This window comes from Schistocerca piceifrons, chromosome 5 (assembly GCF_021461385.2).
Source record: "Schistocerca piceifrons isolate TAMUIC-IGC-003096 chromosome 5, iqSchPice1.1, whole genome shotgun sequence".
In the NCBI taxonomy this organism is placed as follows: Eukaryota; Metazoa; Arthropoda; class Insecta; order Orthoptera; family Acrididae; genus Schistocerca; species Schistocerca piceifrons.
This window is the reverse complement of record NC_060142.1, coordinates 504,953,765-504,980,197: the sequence shown is the minus strand read 5'-3', so window position 1 is coordinate 504,980,197 and position 26,433 is coordinate 504,953,765. Positions and strand designations below refer to the sequence as shown.

The 26,433-nt window shown below is 39.0% G+C and overlaps 1 protein-coding gene across 1 annotated transcript in view; it reads right to left on the bottom strand.

The window, feature by feature from the left end:
- The window catches only part of LOC124797849 (probable phosphorylase b kinase regulatory subunit beta), a 195,084-nt gene that overhangs the window by 64,895 nt on the left and 103,756 nt on the right, over nucleotides 1-26,433 (bottom strand). The window contains 3 exon segments of the mRNA XM_047260909.1: nucleotides 11,201-11,333; nucleotides 13,077-13,222; nucleotides 13,352-13,467. Of these exon segments, the coding sequence (XP_047116865.1) occupies nucleotides 11,201-11,333; nucleotides 13,077-13,222; nucleotides 13,352-13,467 (395 nt within the window).

Here is a 26,433-nt window from a genome sequence, read left to right as displayed (position 1 = left end):
TAACAGAAGAAATACTTCAGTTGATTGATGAAAGGAGGAAGTACAAACATGTTCCAGGAAAATCAGGAATACAGAAATACAAGTCGCTGAGGAATGAAATAAATAGGAAGTGCAGGGAAGCTAGGACGAAATAGCTGCAGGAAAAATGTGAAGACATCGAAAAAGATATGATTGTCGGAAGGACAGACTCAGCATACAGGAAAGTCAAAACAACCATTGGTGACATTAAAAGCAACAGTGGTAACATTAAGAGTGCAACGGGAATTCCACTGTTAAATGCAGAGGAGAGAGCAGATAGGTGGAAAGAATGCATTGAAAGCCTCTATGAGGGTGAAGATTTGTCTGATGTGTTAGAAGAAGAAACAGGAGTCAATTTAGAAGAGATAGGGGATCCAGTATTAGAATCGGAATTTAAAAGAGATTTGGAGGACTTACGGTCAAATAAGGCAGAAGGGATAGATAACATTCCATCAGAATTTCTAAAATCATTGGGGGAAGTGGCAACAAAACGACTTCACGTTGGTGTGTAGAATATATGAGTCTGGCGATATACCATATGACTTTCGGAAAAGCATCATCCACACAATTCTGAAGATGGCAAGAGCTGACAAGTGCGAGAATTATCGCACAATCAGCTTAACAGCTCAGGCATCGAAGCTGCTTACAAGAATAATATACAGAAGAATGGAAAAGAAATTTGAGAATGCGCTAGGTGACGATCAGTTTGGCTTTAGGAAAAGTAAAGGGACGAGAGAGACAATTCTGACGTTACGGCTAATAATGGAAGCAAGGCTAAAGAAAAATCAAGACACTTTCATAGGATTTGTCAACCTGGAAAAAGCGTTCGACAATATAAAATGGTGCAAGCTGTTCGAGATTCTGAAAAAAGTAGGGGTAAGCTATAGGGAGAGACGGGTCATATATAATATGTACAACGACCAAGAGGGAATAATAAGAGTGGACGATCAAGAACGAAGTGCTCGTATTAAGAAGGGTGTAAGACAAGGCTGTAGCCTTTCGCCCCTACTCTTCACTCTGTACATCGAGCAAGCAATGATGGAAATAAAAGAAAGGTTCAGGAGTGGAATTAAAATACAAGGTGAAAGGATATCAATGATACGATTCGCTGATGACATTGCTATCCTGAGTGAAAGTGAAGAAGAATTAAATGATCTGCTGAACGGAATGAACAGTCTAATGAGTACACAGTATGGTTTGAGAGTAAATCGGAGAAAGACGAAGGTAATGAGAAGTAGTAGAAACGAGAACAGCAAGAAACTGAACATCAGGATTGATGGTCACGAAGTCAATGAAGTTAAGGAATTCTGCTACCTAGGCAGTAAAATAACCAATGATGGACAGAGCAAGGAGGACATCAAAAGCAGACTCGCTATGGCAAAAAAGGCATTTCTGGCCAAAAGAAGTCTACTAATATCAAATAGAGAGAGAGATAGTTGCAGAATTTTGGAACACGTATTGTGTTCGAGTATAATGACTTTTCTGGAGACTAGAAATCTACTCTGTAGGAATCAGCATGGGTTTCGAAAAAGACGGTCATGTGAAACCCAGCTCGCGCTATTCGTCCACGAGACTCAGAGGGCCATAGACACGGGTTCACAGGTAGATGCCGTGTTTCTTGACTTCCGCAAGGCGTTCGATACAGTTCCCCACAGTCGTTTAATGAACAAAGTAAGAGCATATGGACTATCAGACCAATTGTGTGATTGGATTGAGGAGTTCCTAGATAACAGGACGCAGCATGTTATTCTCAATGGAGAGAAGTCTTCCAAAGTAAGAGTGATTTCAGGTGTGCCGCAGGGGAGTGTCATAGGACCGTTGCTATTCACAATATACATAAATGACCTGGTGGATGACATCGGAAGTTCACTGAGGCTTTTTGCAGATGATGCTGTGGTGTACCGAGAGGTTGTAACAATGGAAAATTGTATTGAAATGCAGGAGGATCTGCAGCGAATTGACGCATGGTGCAGGGAATGGCAATTGAATCTCAATGTAGACAAGTGTAATGTGCTGCGAATATACAGAAAGATAGATCCTTTATCATTTAGCTACAAAATAGCAGGTCAGCAACTGGAAGCAGTTAATACCATAAATTATCTGGGAGTACGCATTAGGAGTGATTTAAAATGGAATGATCATATAATGTTGATCGTCGGTAAAGCAGATGCCAGACTGAGATTCATTGGAAGAATCCTAAGGAAATGCAATCCGAAAACAAAGGAAGTAGGTTACAGTACGCTTGTTCGCCCACTGCTTGAATACTGCTCAGCAGTGTGGGATCCGTACCAGATAGGGTTGATAGAAGAGAGAGAGAAGATCCAACGGAGAGCAGCGCGCTTCGTTACAGGATCATTTAGTAATCGCGAAAGCGTTACGGAGATGATAGATAAACTCCAGTGGAAGACTCTGCAGGAGAGACGCTCAGTAGCTCGGTACGGGCTTTTATTGAAGTTTCGAGAACATACCTTCACCGAAGAGTCAAGCAGTATATTGCTCCCTCCTACGTATATCTCGCGAAGAGACCATGAGGATAAAACCAGAGAGATTAGAGCCCACACAGAGGCATACCGACAGTCCTTCTTTCCACGAACAATACGAGACTGGAATAGAAGGGAGAACCGATAGAGGTACTGAAGGTACCCTCCGCCACACACCGTCAGGTGGCTTGCGGAGTATGGACGTAGATGTAGATGTAGATGTAGAGCATGGGGCAAGAGTGAGAAAGAGAGAGGGCCTTCTGGTGGGGACAGCACTACATTGTGAGAAGCCAATACAGGGCTTAGGACGCAGTGTGTGACCATATTAAGAGAGGCGTCTCTACCCCTCCACCCAGAATCTGAAGAACCACTGAAGAATAGTGTAAATTTACAGGCAATAAGGAGGCAAGTAGACCTTGACATTACATCATGGCAATAGCTGGCGAGGTCAAAGGAAAAAAGTGAACAAAACTCAGCAGTAGGACACTCCGAGAGGAGAAGAGATCAGCAGGATAGCACTAGAGAGAAGTTGAGGATACTCTGACGCAAAGTGCTGCACGCAAGCAGCTGTTTTCAGTGTAAAGAATATGCAGACATTATAATATTTAACACTGAATGAGTGCAGGGAGTTGAGTGTAGCACACAATGTAGTAGAAAAGTAGACTGTGTAGGTGGGTGGGCGGAGGGGTGAGTGGAAGGTAGAACAGTAGAACAGAAAGAGGGAAAGAAAGAGAGGGAGGGAGACTGCAAGGAGGGAAACGTGATTTTAAATTAACAGGATGAGGGGAGACAGGGTGGGGATACGGGGTAGTGGTTGAGAAAGGTATGGCCCAGGAGCTAGCAGGGTTTGAGGCCGGGAGGATTATGGAACCAAACAATGTGTTGCAAGGACAGTTCTCATTAACATAATTTAGAGAAGCTGCTATTGGACCGGAGAAGCACTAATATTGAGCATGCTGTACTCAGTAATATGTTCTCTTAATAAGAGGTCAATTGTGTCCTCAGCCACAGTTGGGCAGTAACTTTGTGTTTGACTGGGAATAAGAAGAAGTAGAAGACTCAATCCTATGATCTTCAAATACAGTACTAATGATGTGCTGTTTGTCACAATCTTGTCAGTTAGATAATATAGGCATGACACAGCAAATTGATGTGATATGGAACGAGCATGTAAGGTTGTTTGTAGGGAAGGCTAATGTTCAACTTCAGTTTATTGGGAAAATTCTAGGAAAAGTTTAGCTCATCTATAAAGGAGACTACATACAGAACAGTCATGTGAACCATTATTGACAGATAGAAAGGTTACATGTGTTTTAGTGTGCTAGGCAATTTTCAATTATTATAAAAAAATGGAGCAAAGAATTTGCCTTAAATTTTGTGTGAAAAATGGAAGCAAGTGCTCTAAAACACTTGAAACGGTGACAGTGGCAAGATGGCTGAGAAGGTGTCAATGACGAACCTTGCTCCGGATGCCCCGGCAAATCAACAACAGATGATCATGTTGAAGCTGTGAAGAAAAATGTTTTGGAAAATCATCACATTACCTTAAGAGAAGTTGCTGAGGATGTTAGCATATCAGTTGGCTCATATCATGCAATTTTTTGGATGTTTTGGGCATGAGACATGTTTCAGTGAAGTTTGTTTCAAAACTTCTCAATTATGGTCAGAAGAACCGATGCATGAACATCGCTCAGGAGCTCTTGAATGACATTAATGATGATCTTTATTTCCTCAAAAGGGTCATAACCAGTGATGAAATGTGGGTTTATGGTTATGATGTGAAAAACAAAGCCCAATCATCCGAATTGAAGCATCCCAGAGAACCAAGACGGAAAAAAGCACGCCAAGTTCGATAAAATGTCAAAGTTTTGCTCCTTTTTTTTTCAATTAGAGTGCATCATGAATTTTTACCTCAAGGTTGTAGGGTCAATAAGGAGTATTACCTCGTCATTATGTGCTGTTTATGAGAAGCAATACACAAAAAATGTCCAGAATTGTGGAAAAACAATTCATGGCTTTTGCATGATGACAATGTACCGCTCATTCATCGGCGCTTGTGAGAGATTTTTTTGGCTAAAAACAACATGACAATCATGCCTCAGCCACCATATTCACTGGGTTTTGCCACCTGCAACTATTTCTTCTTCCCAAAAGTGAAGAGACCTATGAAAGGACGAATATTTTCAACGACTGAGGAAATAAAAACTGCATCACTGGAAGTACTCAAGGATGTACCAAAAAGTGCTTATGAGAAGTGCTTCGCGGATTGGAGGAAGTGTTGGCACAAGTGTTTGTATCTGAGGGGGTTTACTTTGAAGGGGACAACATGAATATTTTTTCATAAAAATATAGAGCCACCTTATGATTCCGTAGATTTTGAAGATCTTGCACTCAGGACTTCTTCTCTTCAACCTACATATTTTTGGAGATTCATGGATGATTTTTTTATTGTTTGGCCACATGGAATGGAAGCTCTTAATCGGTTTTTAGATCATTTTAACTGTCTTCATCCACACATCAAATTTTTGATGGAAATTGAAAAAGATGGCAAATTACCTTTCTTGGATGTTATAGTACATAAAAAAGAAAATGGTACCTTGGGACATGGTGTATACTGTAAACCCACACACACACATGGACCGTTATCTTCATTCTACGAGTTATCATCCACCACATCAGTGCATGGGAGTTCTCCGTACATTAGTCAAGAGAGCTTATGCCAGTTCTGATTCTGAAAATTTGACACATGATCTGGATCATTTTAAGGCTGTCTTCAAGCTCAACGGATATATCGATCATCAAATTAATCGTGCTTTTCAGTTTGGACCATCAAGTGAACCAGCACTGGACACTAGTAAATCAGTTGCTTTTCTACCCTTTGCTGGAAGTATTTCTTCAAAAATTTCTAGAATTCTCAGGAAATATTATATTAAAAGTTTATTTTTGCCTTTGGCCAAGACTAGAGCCCTGTTTGGATTTGTTCAAGATGATTTGTGATTGAGAAAGCCTGGAGTTTATAAAATTCCCTGCCATTGTGGAAAGGCCCACATTGGACAGACTATTAGCATTGTTCATGACCAATGTGTGGAACACTGGCATCACATCCAGCCTGAAAAATCTGCCGTCACCGAACATTGTCTCAATGAAGGGCATAACACGTTGTTTAAAGAGAGGGAAATTGTTGCTCTGGCTTTTCGTTGCTGGGATTGTATGCTCAAGAAATCCATCGAAATATGATTATCTGATGACATTATTAATAGAGATAAAGGTTTTCCTTTGAGCAAGATATGAAACCCTATTTTACCTGATATAAAACAACAACGGTCTGGTGTTCGACCCGTTACACCTTAATTTGCGATTTATCACTTTTGTCAGTTTCTACCGCTGGCAGCTCTGTAATTCTTCACTTCGTAGGGGGCAGCTCTTCCACATCTCACGCAGGCGCAGTGACCTGTGCCTGGCATATAAAGGAGCTGCCATTTCTGATGTTCATTCAGTTCTAGTGTGATTGGGTACTCAGCGATTGCACCTGAAGATCGTGACCAGCTGTACCACCAAAATATCATGCACTAAAGATGATCATATCCGGCAGCATACTCGTGAGGAGCATAAACATATAAAGTCACCTTACTTTTTAAACACACCTCATATAACACTAATATTTTCACAGCATTTTCATCTATACATAAGATAATACTTAAATTATGTATTCTCTCACCAAATCATTAAAAGATGAATACCAGCAATGAAATATGAGTGATACTTAAAAATATATGAAAATGTATTCAATAAAAGACAAGAAAATCTGGATTATGTGGTTGCTGTACCCAGCACTGCTAAAACAAGTCTTCATACTTCCAATGATAAGTATTGTTGTTTTTATGGGATTCAGTGTGAAGACTGGTTTGATACTGCTTTTCACACTAGTCTATCCCGTGCAGGCCTTTACATCTCTGCATAACTACCTGTCAAGTGTGTGTCCAATCAGCATTATGTTCATACGGCAGCATGTGTGAGAGAGAAGATGAATAAACTTTGGCACAGCTTGGCAGAAGTTGCTGATGATGATCAACACTACCTTGCCTAATGACACAGACATTTGTGTGGCCTGCGTATCCACGTGGAAAGCACACACATGTGCAACGGCCACGAAGTTGCAGTGTACACAGGCTCCATGTTGTTCTGTAGGCCTTGTACTGTGTTATGACACAGCTAATCCTAATGTTTCCTTACCCATGTGGAAGGGGCCATATCTCTGCTAGATTGCAATCACTGAGTGCACATCCACTTGGAAACAAGTAAGATGCAGCCACATAAATAGTGAATGATGGGGAAGAACTGTCACTCACAGGGCTCGTAATGTAAACACATTGCTGAACTGCTTACTTTAGTCAAACTCAGGACTCCCACTACAATGTCTATCTCTCACACTTCCCTTCATCACTAGAATAACATTTCCATGATGCTTCAAGTTGTGTGCTATTATGCAGTTTCTTCTTTTAACCGACTTGTATCATAAATTTCTTTTCTCCATAGTACAAAGCAATACCTCCTCATCAGCCGTCCATTTTATCCACATAATATTCAGTAGTCTCCTGTGGCACAACATTTCAAAAGCTTCTATTCTCGTATTGATTGAACTGCTTATCATCCATGTTTCACTTATCTACAAAGCTACATTAAAGACAAATACCTTCACAACAAAATTCCTAACATTTAATCTATACCCTATGTTACTGAATTTCTCTTTCTCATAAATGTTTCTCTTGCTATGCACAATCTGCATATTATATCCTCTCTACTTTGGCCATTGTCACTTATTCTGCTGCCCAAATAATGAAACTCATTGACTACTTTTAGTCTCTCATTTCCTAATCTAATTCCCTCAGCACCATCTGATTCAATTTGTCAACACACCATTGCTTTTTACTTTGGCTGATTTTCCTCTTATAAATTTCTTTAAAGACACTGTTCATTTCGTTCAACTTTTCTTCCAAGTCATTTGCAGCATGTGACAGTGTTACGGTCTGCAGTGTCATCAACAAATCTCAAAGTTTTAATTTATTCTCCCTGAATTTTAGCTTCCTTTACAAATGTCTCTTAGTTTCCTTCAAAGCTTGCACAATGTATACATTGAATAACTACAGGGATAAGCTAAAATTCTGTCTCACTACCTCCTTGACTATTGTTTCCCTTTTATGTCCTTCAACTCTTATAACTGCAGTCTGATTTATATAAAACTTCCAGATAACCTTTCACTCCCTAAATCTTATCTCTGCCATCTTCAAAATATCAAAGCGTATATTCCAATGAACACTGCCAAAAGCTTTCTCTAAATTTACAAATGTTATAAACACAAGTTTGCAGGATTTTATTTCATTAGCCTATATTCTAAGGTAAGTCAAAGGATCGATATTACCCAGCATGTTCCCCAATTTCTCCAGAAACTAAACTGATCTTACCCAAGGTTGTTTTCTATCAGTTTTTCATTTTTCTGTAGATAATTTGCAAAAGTATTTTCCAATTACAATTTATTACACCAAGGGGTCAGTAATGTTCAAACTTGTCAGTAACTGACTTTGTCAGAATTGGAATAACTATTATCATTCCATAAATATTTGTTGGTGAATAAACATCAATTGAGAAGTAAAACATTAATGAAAATTCCTGGATGGAGTAATACACAAAATAAGGGAAAGGCAACCATTCACCCAAAGTGGATCAAAGCATGGGCACAGTAATACATGACAGAATACAGCATTCACACCGGCTTTCAAGCACTAGCTCTTCTACTAGCAATAGTACACACATTCCTGCACACAACTGCACAGACATCCAAACACACACTCCCGTGGCCACAGCAAGACTGTTAAAGTTAAAGCAAACCAGTGTATATTCATAGAAAAGAAACTACAAAACAATATAAAAATATAACAACTAAAAAGATGTAACCAAATAGATAATTTGAAAACTTAAAATTTCACTTGTATAGAGACAATAATAATCTTATCTGTTAGTGTGGAAACTATGAATGATTAATCCCATCTGTTAATGTGGGAACTATGAATGAAATTGCTATTTTGATTATCTGTAAGCAGAGTGCCAGTAAAACTGTCAGGATATCTTCAGTTTTGTAGTTCAGTTTGTTCTTTGGTAAGTGTATCTGGCTAAATTTTAAAATGACTCAACTTTTGATTTTTTCTAGAATTTTTATTTTTTTTTCCTTTTTTGCATGATGAAGGATTCTGAATTTATTACAAATGTTTTGGGATGTGTGTTTGTTGTATTTGAGACTGTTATATCCGTGAGTAAAGCCAAGTCTGAAGTACAAAGTTAATAACAAAACGGGCAACTGTTAATGACAAAAGAGGCAACAGTAAGGTTTTAGACGTGGCGAGAGGAGCTACAGACCCGGTAGTGGGCTGGCCAACACTGGGCTGATGAGTGGCTGGATTTGATAACAAGTTAAAAGCTACAAAAGCACAAAGAGGGCTGATGCACTTCTGACAATGGGGTCCTTGATAAGTATTGGACTTAAAGTTAATATACAAACAGCACTTCTGTTTAGAGAGAGAGAGAGAGCGAGAGAGAGAGAGAGAGATAGAGCATGGGGCAAGAGTGAGAAAGAGAGAGGGCCTTCTGGTGGGGACAGCACTACATTGTGAGAAGCCAATACAGGGCTTAGGATGCAGGGTGTGACCATATTAAGAGAGGCGTCTCTACCCCTCCACCCAGCCTCTGAAGAACCACTGAAGAGTAGTGTAAATTTACAGGCAATAAGGAGGCAAGTAGACCTTGACATTACGTCATGGCAATAGCTGGCGAGGTCAAAGGAAAAAAGTGAACAAAACTCAGCAGTAGGACACTCCGAGAGGAGAAGAGATCAGCAGGATAGCACTAGAGAGAAGTTGAGGATACTCTGACGCAAAGTGCTGCACGCAAGCAGCTGTTTTCAGTGTAAAGAATATGCAGACATTATAATATTTAACACTGAATGAGTGCAGGGAGTTGAGTGTAGCACACTATGTAGTAGAAAAGTAGACTGTGTAGGTGGGTGGGCAGAGGGGTGAGTGGAAGGTAGAACAGTAGAACAGAAAGAGGGAAAGAAAGAGAGGGAGGGAGACTGCAAGGAGGGAAATGTGATTTTAAATTAACAGGATGAGGGGGACAGGGTGGGGGTACGGGGTAGTGGTTGAGAAAGGTATGGCCCAGGAGCTAGCAGAGTTTGAGGCCAGGAGGATTATGGAACCAAACAATGTGTTGCAAGGACAGTTCTCATTAACATAATTTAGAGAAGCTGCTATTAGACAGGAGAAGCACTAATATTGAGCATGCTGTACTCAGTAATATGTTCTCTTAATAAGAGATCAATTGTGTCCTCAGCCACAGTTGGGCGGTAACTTTGTGTTTGACTGGGAATAAGAAGAAGTAGAAGATTCAATCCTATGATCTTCAAATACAGTACTAATGATGTGCTGTTTGTCGCAATCTTGTCAGTTAGATAATATAGGCATGACACAGCAAATAGACGTGATATGGAATGAGCATGTAAGGTTGTTTGTAGGGAAGGCTAATGTTCAACTTCAGTTTATTGGGAAAATTCTAGGAAAAGTTTAGCTCATCTATAAAGGAGACTACATACAGAACAGTCATGTGAACCATACTTGGATACTGCTCTACTGTTTGGGATCCCCACCAGGTTGGTTTACAGAAAGGTACTGAAGCAATTCACAGGTGTGCTGCTAGGTTTGTTACTGGTAGTTTCAATCAATGTGTGAGTATTACGGAAATGCTATGTGAACTCGAATGGGAATTTCTTGGAGGGAAGAAGTTATTCTTATCAAGAAACACTACAGAGGAAGTCTAGAGAACCAGCATTTGTGACAGACTGCAGAACAGTTCTATTGCCATCAACAGACAACTTGTGTAATGACCGCAAAGGCAAGATAACGAAAGTCAGGGCTTGTATGGAACAAATAGAGTATACACAGTTTTTTTGCCTTGCTCCAGTTACAAACAGAACAGAAAAGGAATGGCTAGCTGCAGTAGAAAATGGGCATGTGGAGCATATACATAGATGTAGACGTAGATGGTTGGTGGTCATGCCCACAAGCTGGGCAGACATGACAGCAGGGTTGGTATACAACTGGAATGCTTCCACCAGAGGTCCTGCCTCTATTACAAAAGGATATGCCTATAACAAGATTGGAATATGATATGCTATGAGGATATATAGAACAGGTCTTCCACCTGGTCTCCCACAGGAACATGACTCATATGACATGGAGGAGTGTGTCATAAAGATGGACAAGAATATTTCATAGGTAAACTGGGTGGTGGAAACCACTTTTGAGGAGGTAAGAAGAACAATGGGAGCAATGTTCCTTATTTCTGTACAAAATAATGAGAAGTTACAGCCCTGTTGAAGGTTGTGTCTGCATCTGCAACACCGGGACAGTGTAGCTGTGTGTGTGTGTGTGTGTGTGTGTGTGTGTGTGTGTGTGTGTGTAATGGGACGGTGCATTTTTATGTTGATTAGTTAGCTCCAAAGAAGGGTACTGTCTAAGGCTCAGCAATGTTTTAAGTTTTTTCATGCCTGCTCAAAGCTCAGTGTCTTAACTGCAAGGATAATAGATACCTTTACTCACTACATTATTTAAAAGCTCTCATTGTTTACTGTTAACGTGTTGGAATTGACAAACCTGTTGCACCATTAAATTCATAATTTGGACCTTCTCTCTTCAACAAGAGTCCAAAAAGCTGGGCTCTTCCATGCAGTCCTTCTGTGCTTCTAAGAACATCTAGAATTTCCCAAGTTGGTTTATTCCACAAGACCTTAAATTAATAAAATGTACATTCGGTATAAGAAAATTAATTTTTTCGCGCACACACACACACACACACACACACACACACACACACACACACACAGCAATGGGATACATCTTAATTGAATATATACAGGATTTGTTTCTGGCCACTGAACAGTTTGCAGTTATGTGATTTTTAAAACCATACCATCTAAAACAAAAAACAATTATATTTGAAGAACAGCTTTCCCATGTGACTGTAATAAATACAACAAATGTACTTAACAATATTTGACAATATAAGCATAACTGCATTTACTCAGTTTGCCAAAATACAAGACAGATATTTTACTATTAAAATGTTTATTTGCGTCATGGATGATGAGATTATATTATGTTGCTCTGAAGTAGTTTGTAGCTTCAGTCCACATACAGGATCCAGAACAAATTTTCACTCTGCAGTAGAGTATGCACTGATTTGAAACTTCTTGGCAAATTAAAACAATATGCTGGAGCAGGACTTGAACCTGGGACCCTTGGCTTTCACATTCAAATGCTCTATCAACTGAGCTATCCAAGCATGACTTACAACTCATCCTCACAGCTTTAACTCCACCAAACTTTGAGTCATGAGTTGTGCTTGGATAGATCAGCTGGCAGAGCACTTGCATGTGAAGGTTCCAGCAAACAGTTTTAATCTCCCAGGAAGTCTTAGGTATAAGATGTTTGTGTGATGATAATCCAAACGTTCAGGAATGATGGAGAAGGGCAGCTGCAACAATATGAAATAAGGATCCCATGTTCAAAAACAAGTGAGTTGAAAGTTCTGAGAGAAAATCTGTTTTGGGATAATTCCACTAGTTATACAATGTACTAAAACGATTTATTACATATGTAGTTACTAATATTGCAGGACTGGCAAATACCAACATGGAGGTGTACACTTTAAGACGTTCTACCAGGAATCTCCAATGACACATTGGAGGTGATGTGATGTGTATGCAGATGTGGTCAATCCTAATGTAAAGGTCTGTAAGACTAAAGTGTAGTCAATCAGTTTTAATAAAATGGTGTTTAATCATGGTTTAGAATTAGTAGAAATGAATTTTGTGGATGAGCAAGCAAACCGAAAATGTACGGAAACTAACAAGTTAAATTAGTCCAAGTGTCCATGAAGTGGAAAGAAAAGGAGAATTTTTGTTAAAAATTCTGTCGATGAAGAGGTCATTAGAGACAGAATAAAAGCTTAGACTGAGGACAGAAACTGGGTGTGCCCTTTGAAAGAAAGAAACCATTTTCATATTCACCTTAAACAATTTTTTTCATTTGAACTTCCATCCCCTTAAAAAGTGAGTCCAATGTCTTATCAACATGCCACCGCACTCAGTATGGGGGAACACCTTATGTAAAGTAATATTGGAGCAGCAGCTACATCCCTACCGTTCACAGGAAATGTCTGCTTTCAACTTCTGCTGACAATGTGTTGTGTTGAATTTACGTGTGCTACATTACTGTATACCTGACCACCTGTTTCTCATTTATGTACTTTATTCAGTTGAAATCTGTTTCACAGAGACAAAATGCTCAGAAGTCACAATAGTCATTTGTGACGAGCCATCACCACAGATTTGCAGTGAAACTGCATGTGGACATAGTCAATAATTGCTTCACAGGACCATACTCCAAAAATTTGTGGAAGATATCACACTTGATCTTTGTGCAAGTGACATTCTGCTATCACAAAATAGCTCGAACAATGGCCACTGACCTGATAGTTTCTTCTGTCTTCATCATAAGCAACAGCCCTTGGGACATCTGTTAGACTCTGATAACCAATGTAATCATGCTCAAGCTGTTTAAATGGTTCAAAAACCATTTCAGAGGTTTCTACAGTGTTCATGAAATCAAGATGTTCTGGAAAACAAGTTTTCTGATTCAAGCATAATTATATAAAAATGAAAATAAAGTTATATGGTGTCACCATACAATTGTTACTGTACTGTCTAATGTAAGTTTAATAATGCAGACGTTATAGCAACTCACCAATGCATGAGGAAGATATTAAATTCTGTAACCTCCCTATTCTCACTTTCATTCCATCACAGAATCCTTTTTTCAGCATGGCAAGCAAATCTAGCATCTCTGTAAACTGTGGATCCCTTAAATCAAGAGAATATTTTTTAATATATCATATATACAGTAGAACAAAGAAAAACAACACGTGTCATAGGTTTAACTATGATGATGAAGAATTACAATGAAAGTATACAGTGATTTGAATGAATGAACAAATAATTTCCATACAGATCCAACCCTCTCTATGGTTCAGAATGTAATTTCTTATTCTGGTACAAAAGTCTATAACAGATTGTCAGTGAACATCAAGTAGGAAATTGAAACTCCCCAAATATTTAAAAACACAGTGAAAGAATATCTCATTAGCCACTTCTTCTACAATTTATCAGAATAACTAGACTCAAGAATGTACATTCTATTTAACTTTAATATCGGTATTCGATAAATCTTGACTTTGCCAGTATGTAGACAACTGACAGTGATCTGTGTGAGCTTCATATATGCTCCAATTGAAGATTTAGATAAAAACAGCAGTTAAATCACACAGGTGAACTAGGAACAGTCAAGTTTTTCAATAAAGCTGCTTTTCTTCTACCATACACTCTGTCAGTGAAGAAGCAATACCGTGTAACTAACAAATAGGTTGTATTGGTTTTTCAGTCAGTTAATATCCTTGACTCTCAATGCATCTAGTCTTATTGCCAGAATGACAAATTTTTAATTACTAAAAAAAATGAACTAAAACAATACCACATATGTGATACAGTGAAAAAAATAGATGAAAATATTGTGTAACTGCAAAAGAATGAAATACTGCATAACTAGTGGTTTTTGGATAGGTAAATAATACTGCGTAAATGCAAAAGCACATGCAGCCACAACACTTGTTGTTGCAACAGGCGCTGACAACTTCAGATTTCAGAAAATGTCTACAAGGTGGTTCCCTTGTCTTCTCATCATAGAGCACAAATTTTATCATCTCAAGGTGTGCAAACAGCTACTGATAAGCTACCAAACTGAAGGGAAACATTTTTTGCACTGGACTGTGACCTGCAATGGAATGTGGGTACACCACTACACTCTAGAATTGAGAGAGAGAGAGAGAGAGAGAGAGAGAGAGTGAGTGAGTGAGAGACAGAGAGAGAGAGAGAGAGAGAGAGAGAGAGAGAGGGAGGGAGGGAGAGAGAAAAGCAGCATGGAATTGTGCAAAACGAGCAAGTCTGCAGCTATCAATGCCAAAAACCATCTCCCTACGGGAAGATTCTTGCAACAGTCTTTTCTTTAATTTAAATGAGTTCTTCTCATTGATTTTCTTCATGAATGTTGTATGGTGAACACTGCATACTACTGCAAACTTTGGACCAAGCATTTGATCACAAAAGGCCCACGTTTCCAACCCTGGACAACAACTGACCCCACACAGCTGCCTGAACTCAATAAAAAAAATGTAAGAATTGTTCTCGACTACACTAGAACATTCTCTCTACAGTTTGCACTTATTGCCCTGTGATTTTCATTTGTTTGGACCACTAAAGAAAGGAGTCGGAGGACCCAGATTTGACATTGATTGTGTTGTCAAAGTGTTCAGGTGCAACTGGCTGCTGTTATAGCCATGCTCATTTTCTGAAAATAGGATCAAGAAACTGTCTATCTGATGGGATAAACATGTTTCCCATTCAGGAAACCATACAGAAAATAAGTTTGGGTATATGAGTTTTTCTGAAGCTTAAGTAAATATATAAAAAAAGATCCAGTTTATATTTGATTCACCCTCATATTTACCTCGCATTAGTAGCAATCCACCAAAACTATGAAACTTAGTAGCACCACAGCTGCTTTATTGTGATATAAATCAGAACACCAAACTTAACTCATTCTATATTTTAGTCATTTCTGCCCAAGATTTTTAAAACCCACTTAATTGTAGGATCTCCTGCAAAGCAGAATAAACAACAGGTGAGAATAGCAGTAACTGTGAAGTTACATGCACAGAAGAAGAATTATTTCTTTTATGTGGTTCTCAGTCACTTTTCCCGGACCACCATCAGGTAGTTTCATTGTGATTATTATTATTATTATTATTAATCTTACTGATATTATCATTATTGTAAATACATGAATTTGAGCTTCAACTCTGATCTTCTTAAATTGATTTACAAATATTTTTGATCTAGAAACTTTGCTGGGTATATTCCAAAGATGCTCAAATGATACAGCAGTCATAGTTACCACTGGAGTTAACAGTACTTCTTCTACACTCGTCATTGCTACAGTACTTCGCCACACTCCTCATTGCTACACAATGGTGCTGACTGTAGGCCAGAAAATTCAGTTAACTTATTGGAGGGTGACGGAAGCAAGGATATTTTAAGTAAAGGCCAATCTCATATAGTGCACAGAAAAAAACGAATATCTATATCTTTCTGTGCGAGCTCTGATTTCCCTCATTTTATTATGGTGATCATTTCTCCCTATCTAGGCCGGTGTCAACAAAATATTTTCACATTTGGAGGAGAAAGTTGGTAATTGAAATTTCATGAGAAGATTCTACCACAACGAAAGATGCCTTTGTTTTAATGATGTCCACCCCAAATCCTGTATCATTTCAGTGACACTCTCTCTCCTATTTCGTGATAATTCTAAACATGCTGCCCTTCTTTGAACTTTTCTGATGTACTCCCTCAATCCTATATGGTAAGGATCCCACACTGTGCAGCAGCATTCTAAAAGTGAATGGACAAGTGTAGTGTAGGCAGTCTCTTTAGTATATCTGTTACATTTTATGTGTCCTGCCAATAAAACGCAGTCTTTGGTTAGCTTTTCCCACAACATTTGCTATGTGTTCTTTCCAATTTAAGTTGTTTGTAATAGTAATTCTTAGGTATTTAGTTGAATTTACAGCCTTTAGGTTTGACTGATTTATTGTTTATCTGAAGTTTAACGGATTCGTTTTGCCACATGGACGACCTCACGCTTTTCATTATTTAGGGTCAACTTAGAAATCTTCTGTTCATAAACATCATGTGGCAACAGCATGGTGGTGGCGTTTCCTTTGTACACTGGTAGGACCACCACGTGCCAAAGATTCATGAAAAAGAGGTTCTGTTACGGCTGATTGCCAGTAAAATCGATGCACCCATGTATGATTTGGCAATATATCTTGCCTCTCTACTGAGATCTTTAGTACGTTAGTGTGCGCATCATGTTCACAGCTCTGCTGACTTTATCAATACACAAGTCACTTCAACTCAGTGAAACTGACTTACTAATGAGCTTCAATAGCATCTCACTTTTCACTAAGGTTCCTTGTCACTCATGAGCAATAAGTTCACAGCTGATATAACAGCACTTTTTCATCATGTCTTTTCCTCAACTTACTTTTTATTTAAAAACAAATATTCTGAACATACAGATGGTGTTGCCATGTGCAGTCCTCTCTCCCCTCTGGTAGCAAACTCTTTTATGGACGACTTTGAGGAAAGGGCACTTGATTTGGCAGAACTTGGAGAAACTGAGAATCTTCTCACAATATGTAGATGACACTCTTGTAGTGTGGCCCCATGGTGAAGAAGAACTGTCACGCTTCTTGCAACATCTGAATTCAATCCACACGAAGATCCAGTTTACGATGGAAATGGAGAAGGATGGTTGCTTACCATATTTGGACATCTTGGTTACTGTGAGAGTGGATGGGTCGTTAGGGCATTCTGTCTACCACAAGCCCACCCATACAGACCTTTATCTGCTAGCATCAAGATGCTACCACCCTTCATAAACTACTGGTGTCCTTAGAATGTTGGTGCACCAGGGTCATGTAGTTTCTGATGGACACAGCCTCACAGATGAGCTAGAACATCTACAGTTGGTGTTCAAAGATAATGGTTACTCTCCACACCAGATTAGCAGAGCGCTAAGGAGGAAGAAATGTGACCACCCACAACATCAAGAACATAAGCAGCTGTGCAGGTCCATGGCATCCCTTCCATATGTCAGCAACCTTTCATCTAAAGTAGGCAGGATCCTAAAGAAACATCAAGTTAAAACATTTTATTCATAATGATGCATTTGACTTTTGTTTTCAGTGAAGTGAACACGCATTCCGACAGAGGGCGGACACGTAGTTTCACCTTTACACATGTGCCTGCGTGCCACAGGTGGAAAAGTATTTTCATAGGGTGCAGATTTTGATAGAGGATGCTCCTCTGACGGCTGCTAATGTGCATACGTTTCTGCACCAATTTTTTGCTATAAATCTGACACCATGAACTAGCAGTCTCCAGTGGCAGACACTCACCTGAAGGTGGTTGGACAGCTGCCAGCTGAAATATTGTGGCAAGAAGTCAGCATGATCTAGCTGCTATCCCAAAACCTCGTAGAATATTCACTACTTCGGGAAAACTTCAAGAATCAAACCTAACAAAAAAAGAAGGACAAAAGTGTTGAAGTTTAAAGAAGTGGATTATAAGGTGCTTGTTCACCCGATTCTTGAGTATTGTTCATCTATCTGGGATCCCTAACAGGTAGGACTGATAGATAGATAGAGACGATCCAATGAAGAGTGGCACATTTCGTCACAGGAATGTTTAGTCGGCAAGAGAGCATTACGGAGATGCTAAGCAAAGTCCACTGGCACACATTACAAGAGAGGCATTGTGTGTCACGAAGAGAGTTACTGTTGAAATTTCGGGATAGCACTTTTCAGGAGGGGTCGGACAACATATTATTCCCCCCCTCCATACATCTAGTATATTGACCATGAAGAGAAAATTCAAGTTATTAGAGCCAATACTGAGGCTTACCGACAATCATTCTTCCCACACTGTATTTGTGAGTGGAACAGGATTGGAGGGATCAGCCAGTGGTACCGAAAGTACCCTCCACCACACACTATTAGGTGGCTTGTTGAATATGATGTAGATGTAGATGAAAAGCAAAGAAGAATTTCAAGCAAATAATAAATAGCAACATAGCAAGGATTGAAATCCAGTCAGTATAGGAGGAATGGCAAGATTCCAAACAATGGTGGTAGAAGTTGCAGAAAAAGTGCACAGAAGAGCTAGCAATAATAAATTGCCTGGTGAAATGATAGAGGAAGCTGGAAAGAAACATAAAGCATTCCGTATGTTGTTTCATGAGAGAACAGAGGAAGAAAGTAAGGAACACACTTGAGAAGTTGAAAATGCCTAAGAGAGTGGTGGCAGGTGAAAAGAAAAAAATTATGGAAGAGTGGACAGAAATCTAGGAAAACAACAGTGAGGGGAGTAAGATGGTCCTCCATGGAATGGGTAAGGATCAAAAGAAAGGCACGGTGGAAAAAATCAGAATGATTAATAAAGAAGGAAAGGAAGCTGAGAATGTAAGGAAATCAAGGAGGTGTGGAAGAAATATTTTGAAGAGTCACTAAGCCTCAGTGGAAATATCGAAAAGGAAAATGAGGAGCCAGGGAATGTAGAGGATGTCAAGATGGACCTAACTTGGACAATTGTGAGGAAGGGATAAACACCATGGAGGGAGGAAACACACCTGGACTGGATGAAGTAAGTGTGCAGAAAGTGAAAGCAGCTGACATTGTTGGAGTGTAGTAACTCTGTTGGGACATGAGACCACAACGGAAAAAAGTAGGGCACCTTAAGAATGGAAAAAGGGAATCATAGTTGCAATTTTTAGAAACAGTTTCCTGAAATTATGTCAAAATTATAGGGGGCAGGGTTACTTTGACATGTCACGCTCCAAAGATAGTTGAGAAGATCCTGGAAATGGGTACTGAAGATAGTAGAAAAAGGAATGCGATGAAACAATATAGAGTTAGACCAGGAAGGTTGACAGTGGATCTAATTTTTAGTGTAAGCATGCTCCAACAGAGACGTTACAAATATCATAAGGATTTAGTAATGGTTTTCCGGGACAATGATAAGGCATATGATAGTGTGAAAAGGAGCAAGACCTTGAAAACTCTTCAGGAGAGGGGAACTAGAAGGCTGACTACGACAAGAATGAAGGAGGCGCATCAAGGAAGTCTGAGTTGTGTCAAAGCAAGATGAGAGAAACAGAGTAGCAGATGGTGAAGCAGAGTAGTGAGTGCACTATCCCCACTGTTTCTCATCATGCTTATGGATGAGATAATGGAAGGAATGTCAGCACAAATAGGAGATGAGCTATGAAAGCAATGGTGCTTTCAGATGATTGAATGGTGTGGCAAAATGGAGGAGGAGAGGTACAAGAAAGATTAAATGTGTGGAAAGAAGTGGTGGGACAGGATGGATTGAAATTTAAGTCAAAGAAATGTGAAGTGTTGGGAGTGATAAGGAGATTAGTGAAAGGGGAAGGCAAGCAGAGTGCAAGAAGCCTGGTTGGAGTGAGGAAGTACCACCAAAAAGCAAGCACCTGTTATACCAAGCGTATTATGCTCCAGTACCCACGTGTGAACCAGAAATGTGGATAATGAAGAAAAGGTACATGAGCAGAATACAGGCTTGTGAACAGAAGTTTCAGTGAAGCAGGACAGGACTTATTAGAATGGATGGAGTAAGGAATCAGATGGTGAGAGAAATAGTGAAAGAGAACCCCATGCAAGATACAACAGAAAAGAGAAGATGAAATGACAAAAGAAGGCAAGAGTCCTAGAGGAAGACCAAGAGACAGATGTATAACTGGCCTGAGGAAATGTGTGATGAGAAGAGGGTAGGACTGGGGCAGATAGGAGAGAGGAACATGATGGGAAAAAAAAGAAAAAAAGAAAGAAAGAATGAACGAAAGAAAGAAACAGGCAGAGGCTGGAAACTGTAGATGATGATGATGATGATGATGATGATGATGATGATGTGATTCCTGTCAAACAATAACAATATATAACATTGCTTATGTGCATGTTCCCAACAAGGGCAGAAGAGTGAAAGCACAGCAGCTTTAAAAATTTGTTTTCATTGCCTTTGATAATTTGAATGCAAAAGCAACAATATATTGTTTACCACAGCGTGATGATAAAACATACTAATCAGTTAAGACAATTAAAAATCACAAATGGCTCAAATAGTATGCTCAGAGAAAATCTGTGGAAAGGACAATGAGAAGAGATTTATAAAACATGCCTCATTAATGGGAAGGTCAACACCTTAAACATATTCCTCAAGCACTTTCACTCCAATTTTCCACCAAGACACACAGAAGCAAAACTGATAAGAAGTAGAAAAATTATGGACAACATCTGGCATTAATATACCTTGTGCCAGGAAGAGAGAGAGTTTTATATATAATTCAGAAAACACGCTGTAATGAATCAACTGCAAAATTCTCCTATCCACTATGAAAAAGCAAAAAGCATACACTAAGCAAAGAAAATAATACACAGTTGAGAAAGAAAAAAAGCATACATTAAGCACATAAAATAAAATACAGTACCACAAAAATGATAAGGAGCATTTTGAAACAAAGAATAATACTGCAAGTGAGATTCAGCTCCCTGACAACAGCTGTAACAGAAACAATAACTCAATGAAGTTATCTGAAATCAAATTCAATGGAAACTCCTCACAAGCGTAGCAAGCAGATGAACTAATAATGAACAAACACATTTCCACCAGATTTACTCCAGCAGACATAGTGTATATGAGGGCTGTTTGGTAAGTCTGGAAAAAAAAAGCAATGAAAAATGTTTGTTTCATAAGCACCTCAACTTACTTCTTGCCATAGTCACCTATGAGGAATATACACTTGGTTTAGTGTTCCTCCAGCTTTTTTATCCCCTAGGCAAAATAGGTTCTTTCAAACTTTGCAAAACACTTATTGACTGCAACTATCATTTCCTTGTTTGATGAAAATTTCTAGACAGCAAGCCAAAGTTTCAAGTCAGGGAACAGAAAGAAGTCACTTTGGGGTAAGTCTAGTGAATAGGGCAGATGAGGAACCAATTCTAAGCCCAATTCATGCACATTTTCCATTGTTATTGCTGATGTATGGGTTGGTGCATTATCTTGGTTAAACAATATTTTTTTGCATGCCATCCTTGGTCTTTCTTCAGTCAACACATGTTTCAAATTATCCAACAATGAAGCATAACAGTGCTCAGTTATGGTTCTGCACTTTTCTAAGTAATCTATGAAGATTATTCATTGCAATACAAAAAAACAATGGCTATCACCTTACCAGCTGACAAAATGGTCTTTGCCTTCTTTGGTGTCCTTTCACCAACATTAGTTCATTGTTTTGACTATCGTTTTGACTGTAGTGTGTAATGATGGACCCAAGTTTCATCAAGTCACAAATTGGCACAAGAAAGTCTTGTGGATTAAACATTGCCAGACATTGTGTTGAAATGTTGCACTGGATGAGCTTTTGGTCAGCTGTGAGCAACTGCAGCATCCACCTCAAATATAGTCAATTCTCTGTGCAGGATATGCACTCACTCAGTTGAGATGCTACAGTTTAAGCAATCTTATGACTTTATATCCAACAGTCTTGCATAACCATATCGTAGATTTTCTCAATGGTTCCTCTGTGGTGACCTCAACTGGATGGACAAAGTGGGCTTCACCTTCAGCACTTCTCTGACCACATTTAAATTCATTAATCCAAAAGTAAATGATCTTCAATGGTGGTGCAGAGTCCATGTGAACTTCATCCAATTCTGTATTGATTTGTGTGGCAGTCCAGCCCTTCAAACGAAAATGTTTAATAACATGACAAAACCCAGTTTTTTCTCATTTCAATAGCAGTTGACACAGTGGCCAATTTAGACAGCTGTCAATAATGAACTGTATGCTGCACACTGTTGAAATTCTTTATACAATCCTTGAAGTAATCAAGCTTACCAACTATGAAGATGCAACAAAAACATTTCACTCTTTCATGAAAATTTACCACACACATCAAACCACCTTCACTACGAACAGACAGTTTCAAAAACTATGAACAAGCCTACAAAATTATCTTTGTAGTCAATATATGCTTATAGGTACACTGAATGGTCACAGGTTTGTTTATTCCATGGGAGAGCATCATAGAGATACTGAAGAAACTAAACTGGCAGGCTCTTGAAGACAGATGTAAACTATAATGAGAAAGTCTGTTAACAAAGTTCCAAGAACTGGCATTTAATAACAATTCCTATGTATCATTCACATAGGGATCATGAGGATAAGATTACAATAATTACTGCACACACAGAGGCATTCAAACCATTATTCTTCCTATGGTCCATGTGTGAATGGAATTGGAAGAAACCCTAATATTTGGTACAGTGGGGCATACCCTCTGCCATTCACCTTATGGTGATTTACAGAGAACAGATGTAGAGGAACCAAAACATTATGATCCATTGCTCAATAGCATGTTGGTCCGCCTTTAGAATGGCATACACCTGTGATTTGCATGGTATGGATTTGACAGGTCCTTGGTATGTTTCCTGAAGTATGTGGCACCAGATGTCTACGCACATGTAATACAGTTCCCATATATTAAGGGCTAGTGGTCTGCAGACATGGAAATGGACCTGGCACCTGCCACCATCACAGATGTATTCCATCAGGTTTACATCAGGAAAATTTGGTGGCCAAAACATCATCATGAATTCACCATCATGCTCCTCAAGCCACTGTGACATGTTTCTCATCATGTGACACAAACAGTTATCCTGCTAGATGATGGCGTCACTGTCGAGAAAGACATAAGACACAAAGGGATGCAAGTGATCCACAGTAATGTTCATGTGCTCCCAAGCTGTCACATACCTTTAATTATGATGAGAGGCCCCTAGGAAGCCCAGATGAATGTCATCCATGGCACACTGTAGGATGGCACAGATAAAGGTAGCCCAAGTAAGCATAAAGGAAATGCAGCAAAATTACAGAAATGAAGCACTAAAATGGATTTAACATTTATTTACAGTGGAAACTACATTGAAAAAAAAAAAAAACATTCATAGAAGATGTTGAAAATGACCCCCTGCAACAATACACAGCTGTGCACATTTAAGCATATTCAGATACACCCGGCATAAAGTTTGAATGTCAATGATGGCCACTTCATGGCTGTGTTGTCTTTCAGTTCCTGTATTGTGTCTGGATTTGTTTCATAGACCTTGCTCTTCAAGTGTCTCCACAGGAAAAAATCACATGATGTTGTTAGATCCGGTGAACATGATGACCATAAATGTTTGCTGACAGTTTTTTCCTCAGTGAAGACATCATGGACTCATCCAGGGATACCTTAGATGTGTAGCATGCAACTATGTTGACGGTAGTGTCAAAAAATATCTGTTCAGTGATGCACGTTCCTGTTACACAATACCTAATGCCAATTTTCTCATCATTGAGAGGTTCTTGACACAATATTCGGTTTCTCTGTTGCCCAGTACCTCATGTTCTATGAATTCACATGACTAGAAAGACGAAACCATGCTTTATCATTCATGATGTGACAGAAAGGATCTAACAAACCATTGTTGATGTCATTCAAAAGCTACATGCAGTAATTTTCACGTTTCTGACTGTCATCCTTCCATAACTCCTGCTCTACCATTACACAATATAACTTAAAATTAAGACTTTTCAATATCTGCTGGCAACTCCTCCTACTCACATGGCTTGTGGGGCCAATTTGTGTGTAGACTTCTTTGGGCTCTCAATAATTCTTCAGTAAATGTCTGCAACAACTTCTGGTGTGCAAAATGAAGCAATTCTTCATCGTTTTAAATTTTGCACAGATCTGTAAGTGACCTAATTTTTAAACAGACTCCGTATTTCTCTCTTCGCTGGTAGTCCCCTATCCAGATACTTGTTGACCGCCAACATTTCATGAGTTTCCTTAATCGAACCTGTTTCACATATGCTTCCACTATTTCAATTCTTTCTTCTATTGAGAAAGTCATCTTGCAGACTGCAAAGAGAAACATCTATCTTCACTGATAAAATAAACAGAAATGCTGACAGAAGAATGCTAACAATAAATTATTGCATTCTTTCTTGTTGTAGCTGTGTACTATGTTTCAGAAGTCAAAATATTGCACTTGCATTCAAAGGGGAGGTGGGCTACTTCTAACCAAGCCACCCTTTACCCCCCCCCCCTCCCGCAATCTGTGTCCATGATACGGTGCAGGTTTTGAGCAGATGTTCACCTGAATGAGTGCATATTTGGACATGTCCATTGAGATGGTGTAACAAAAAAGATATTCATCCAATGATGCAATACATTTCCATTGATCCACAATCTTGATGATCCGATGTTCACTGCAATTGCAACTAACCAGGTCACTGGGTCAACAAGGGAATACATAGATGATGTCCACTGCAGAGTCCCATGTTCAGCAAGGTGCACTGAATAGTGTGCTCTGAAACACTTGTGCTTGAACCAGCATTGTATTCTGCAATCATGTCTGACACAGTTTGCCACCTACCTTACTTTACAGAGCAGGCAAGTCTCTGTCCTCAACACCTTGTCAGCTCCTCATAGTTTTGTTTTTCTTCAATCACTTTCCATAGATGGTCATAACACTAGCATATAAACTAGCTTCTCCATTTCTGACATGCACATTCCCAGGCACCATGGCACATCAATCCACCCCTTGTCAGAGTCACTGATGTCAGTGGATTTCCCCATTAGTGACCTATATTGTTGCTAGAATGACTCCCCATTTGTCTATACTCTGCTTATATACTTTCCTTATCAGGTCATGATCCTTGAAGTGCCACCAGGCAGCACTGAATTTCATGGTGGATGGTGGTCAGAATGTTTTGGCTCACCAGTGTATTTCCTGAAAGATTTAAATGTTTAGCAATAATAACCATATATAAAAATGGAGACAAGGAAATAATCTCTACTTAGACATGCATTTTCATGTCTTTTGGGTTCTTCATTTTATTCCTTTCTTTCTTTTCTTTCAGAAAATTTGCTCTGACAACCCTTTCTCAACTACTGGAAAAAAGGTGTACAGTACTCTTCAAGTTTGATTTTCAAACCTGAAAAACAAATGAAAAATTTAAGTGATGCAAATGAGATTTGATACAAGCTGAAAAGCTTCCATGTTGCACATTCTTTTTATTCCAGACTGGAACTACTCACAATAGTTTGGAGTGTTTCCCTGAAAATTAATTCTGATACAAAATTGCTTAGGAAGAAAAACTTTCTTTCAATGAGTTCATCAGTATGTGACTTACTGTACACTGAGGTAAATTGTAAGAAAGAGAAAAATCCTCTTTAGCTATAGGCAATGAGTAACACCATGAGCATGAAGTTAGGACTCCCATGGTCCTGAATAAATGAATTAATTAATAAAATAAGATAAAACAAACAGAATATTGGCCTACACTTCTGACATGAACCTACTGGCTTCCACTCAGTTTGGCTCCCATAATGGATTCTCTACAGAGTTCGTTTGTATTCCTGTTTACTATTCAATTCTTTCTCTGTGTAGTGAATAACTGCATTCAATTTCTTTGTTTGTCTACTAAGATAATGGGCCACGTGTTGCAGTCACTTCATTACTGAGATTACATAAGGTTCTTCCCAAATTATAAATTCATCAGTGACCTCTGTAAACAGAGAGGGTAATATAAAGCCTAAGCTAAAAATTTATTTATATTAAAAGAACTGAATATCACTTTACATGCAACAATTACTGAAGGCCATGGGCAGATCTGTGATAAGAATAGCAGCTTAATGTAAGACCCACAAATTAAAAATACAGGGGACAGAATTTTTTGACCTCAGAATCTGTTTGATATCCTCTGCAGCTTCTCAGGGTTTCAAGAGACTAATTTCTACAAAAGAGATTATAATAGTTTCATAGCAAATATTTGTGGGCCTTATTTCTTTGAACATCTGCTCATTGAAGGCAGGAATATACACACTTCAAACACAGTTTTGCATCACCTCAGTTCCAACAGTTCTGGAACCTGTACAGAAAATTGGAATAGAGATCAACATAAACATCATTTCCGCCATTTTTATTGTTCATGAAAACCACACATTGCATTTTGTACCATCATACAGCAAGACCTTCAGAGGTGGTAGTCCAGACTGCTGTACACACCGGAACCTCTGATACCCAGTAGCAC